The sequence below is a fragment of the Triticum urartu genome, chromosome 4A (genome assembly GCF_056163025.1).
Source record: "Triticum urartu cultivar PI428250 chromosome 4A, HENAU_Tu73, whole genome shotgun sequence".
NCBI lineage: Eukaryota > Viridiplantae > Streptophyta > Magnoliopsida > Poales > Poaceae > Triticum > Triticum urartu.
This window is the reverse complement of record NC_141876.1, coordinates 589,690,699-589,693,833: the sequence shown is the minus strand read 5'-3', so window position 1 is coordinate 589,693,833 and position 3,135 is coordinate 589,690,699. Positions and strand designations below refer to the sequence as shown.

At 49.2% G+C, this 3,135-nt stretch overlaps 1 protein-coding gene across 1 annotated transcript; it reads right to left on the bottom strand.

The window, feature by feature from the left end:
* Positions 1-415: 415 nt before the first annotated feature.
* Positions 416-1,954, bottom strand: LOC147976925 (uncharacterized). Its single transcript, XM_087519872.1, has one exon. It carries the CDS (start codon positions 1,952-1,954, stop codon positions 452-454), a length of 1,503 nt encoding a protein of 500 aa, XP_087375998.1. The 3' UTR covers positions 416-451.
* Positions 1,955-3,135: the final 1,181 nt, after the last annotated feature.

Sequence of the window (3,135 nt, the reverse complement as noted above, 5' to 3'; positions counted from 1 at the left end):
TTTCATAAATTTATCACGCACCCACATCCTTTTTGCCTTGCCAAGTTCCCAAAGAAGAAGGGTATTTTGAGCATTCATTGGAAAACACCTAACTCTAGGTGAAAATAATGCTAATTGATGTCATAATAACCTTCCTTATGAAGATAACATTTCGTGGGAATGGATAAAACATAGAAGTTTTACCCACAAAAAAAATTGAAGTTCCTTATGAAGATAATATTCCTAGCATGAGAGTAACAATATCAAAGACTGTGCATTGAATAAAACGTAAAAAAATATTGGGGCAAAAACTACTAAAGCATACAAATTTCTCAAACATTAAGGTGAATGTGTAAAATAAATCCAATTCATTTCTCAAAAGATTGAGGGGGAATGGATACAATAATTCCAGTTCCAGATAATAACTGGTGCTGAATCCTCATCATGATGATCATCATGCATGCATACAAGTTCAGACCAAGTCAGGAAGAACTTGTTGGGCTAATCTTGCCAGAGATGGCTGCAAATAGTAATGAGCTGGAAGTGGAAGGGGAAATCTATCTTCATCCTTCAGGGTCTCTCGCCAGCTCCTTGGCCCCTCCTTCATCGTCTTTGTAGCCTCCGCTTCGTCATAGTCAGAGGGGTCCAAAGATGTCAAGGACATCTGTCTCATCGTCTCTGTCATCATTATATAGAGATCAAGGCCCACGACGCAAATATACCGGCTGAAATCACAAGAGATGACGCGGTTGATGTCAAGGCTGCCAAAATAGTCCGCAAGACATGTGGAGGTCCGGATGGTGTTGTTCCGCATGTTGATCGCGAGCAAATAGTGTGCACATTTTGGGATGAACTTCCATATTCTCCGGCTCTCGCGGCACTCGCCGAGCGCGACGTAGACAATGTCATGATCGTCTGTACTCAAAAGAGGGTACATGAGGGTTAAGTCCTTCGGGAGGTCGCGGAATCCATGGAGTCCCCAGAGGGCCTCGAGGCGGAGCTCATACTCTTTCTCCCACCCCATGTCAGGGTCCGACAGTCTCCACACCATCAGAGTGCGGTCCTTGAGGTCGACGTGCTCGAGGAAGCCGTCGATGGAGACCAACTTGATGATGGAGTCCTGGACGACGCGCATGGTGCGGTAGGCTTCCAGGTGCGCCACCCGGGAGTTGCCGCGTCGCTGATCTGCTCCGGGCAACTCTGGGGGCAACGGAAAGAAGCCAAACTCCACCACAGGGTCGTCATCACCGTCGTTGTTGAACAGGGTGTCCAAGAGGCAGTACGCGACGCCACGCAGGAGGTCCGCCCAGTAGCCGACGCCGTTGAACGAGAACACCACGTCGGGCTGGAACACGCGCATGTCGACGCAAGACTTGTTTGGGAACGTAGCCTTCTTGACCTCGGACCATGGCGACAAGGACGAGGAGGCGGGCCGCCACAGCAGGAGAGCATCTTGCTCCTCTCCACCACCGGCGCCGTCGTCCGCCAACTTGCCTGCGAGGACTAGGGCAAAGTCCTCGCCATGGCGCGGCCGCGCGATGAGCATGCGAACGGTGAGGCATGTGAACCTCCAGCAGGGGCTTTCCGGCGCGGGGACCATGTGGAGCGACCCATCGACGGCGTCGTAGACGAGATAGAGCATGTGGCCGAAGTCGTGGAGGAAGGTCGTCGTCATGACGACGATGCCTTTGTCGACGGCTTCGATGTTGGTCAGCGGGCTGCCGCCTCGCAGGCCCAGGCAAGAGATCCCCGGCGGCGCGTCGGCGAGGTGCACCCCGATGTCCATGCGCTGGACCGTCTCGTCGGCGTGGGACTGCAGCTGGGGCGAGAACCCGGACGCCGCCTTCTTGACGCACCTCAGAATCTTGAACGGCTGCAGGGCGATCAGGTCTGTCTGGTCGTTGTCATCGAAGTCTGTGCGCACGCGGCGGTGCAGCAGGCAGCCGGGCGGCAAGCTGGAAGCAGTACCCGGCATGGCTGCTAGGGTAGTAGTGGATCTACGGCGGAGGATAGGTTTTCTTTACGGAAGAAGATGACCTACATGGATGGTGCAACGAATTTGTTGGATTTTGTTTTTCCGGTGTTATTACAACTCGATCGATGGCCTACATGGATGTGTGTATATATACGCACACGTGTACGTCGATAGGACATCGGAACAACTAGGGAGCTGACTCGGACTTGATCTCAGCCGAACCGTGCGCCAAGGGATCGGTTAATTTCGGAAGGTCTATTGAACGAACGTTTGCTAGATTCGTTCTTGGCGCAACCCAACATCGTCCGTCCAATACGTGAGCGAATCTCAACGCGAGGACAACCACGCAAACACCCCAAGCGCGGCCGTTCGCTCCTGAGTCAGTCATCACGAGCGAGCTTATTATCTTCTTGTCTTTCTTTTTCAATAAAAGTTTCGATCGCTTCATCTTTAATCATGAATCATGACAGCACAACGAAGACCAGAAATAATAAAAATCAAATCCAGATCCGTAGACCACCTAGCGACGACTACAACCACTGAAGCGAGCCGAAGACACGCCGTTGTCATCGTCACTCCCTCGCCGGAGCCGGGCAAAACTTGTAGTAGACAATCGAGAAGTTGTTGTGCTAAGGCCCAAAGGACTAGCACAGCAGAACAGTAACCGCCGCTAATGAAGAGTAGTGTAGATCTGAAGGATCCTCTTATCATTGTTGCTCCCCATTTCCACCTCTAGAAAGTTATGGTGGAGGTCCAACTCCATGGTATCCCTTATCTAGCCTTTTTTTTGCATGGGGATATGTGTAGTTATTTTTGTCTTTTTTGTTTCTCTTAACAAACGAACATATAAACTTTAAACTTTGCAGGGCAACAAAACATTCTAATTACAGTATGGAAAAAATCAGTTTTTTTCATGCATCTTAAATGCTTAAAATGGCTTTTTTTACTAAAAAATAATCTCATTTTTGTATATTTAAGTTTCTCGGACCAAGAAATCTAAAAGTTTTTTCACCATTGAGATTCTAAAGTTTGTTTGACCTACAAAGTTTGACATCCGTATGTTGTTTCATTTGAGAGAGAAAAAGAGAAACTTTCATGTAGTAAGTTAATTGGCTGGCATAAATCTCAAAGGTATGTTGGAAGGGTGAGGATAAGGGGTGCCATGGAGCTTGGCCTACAGA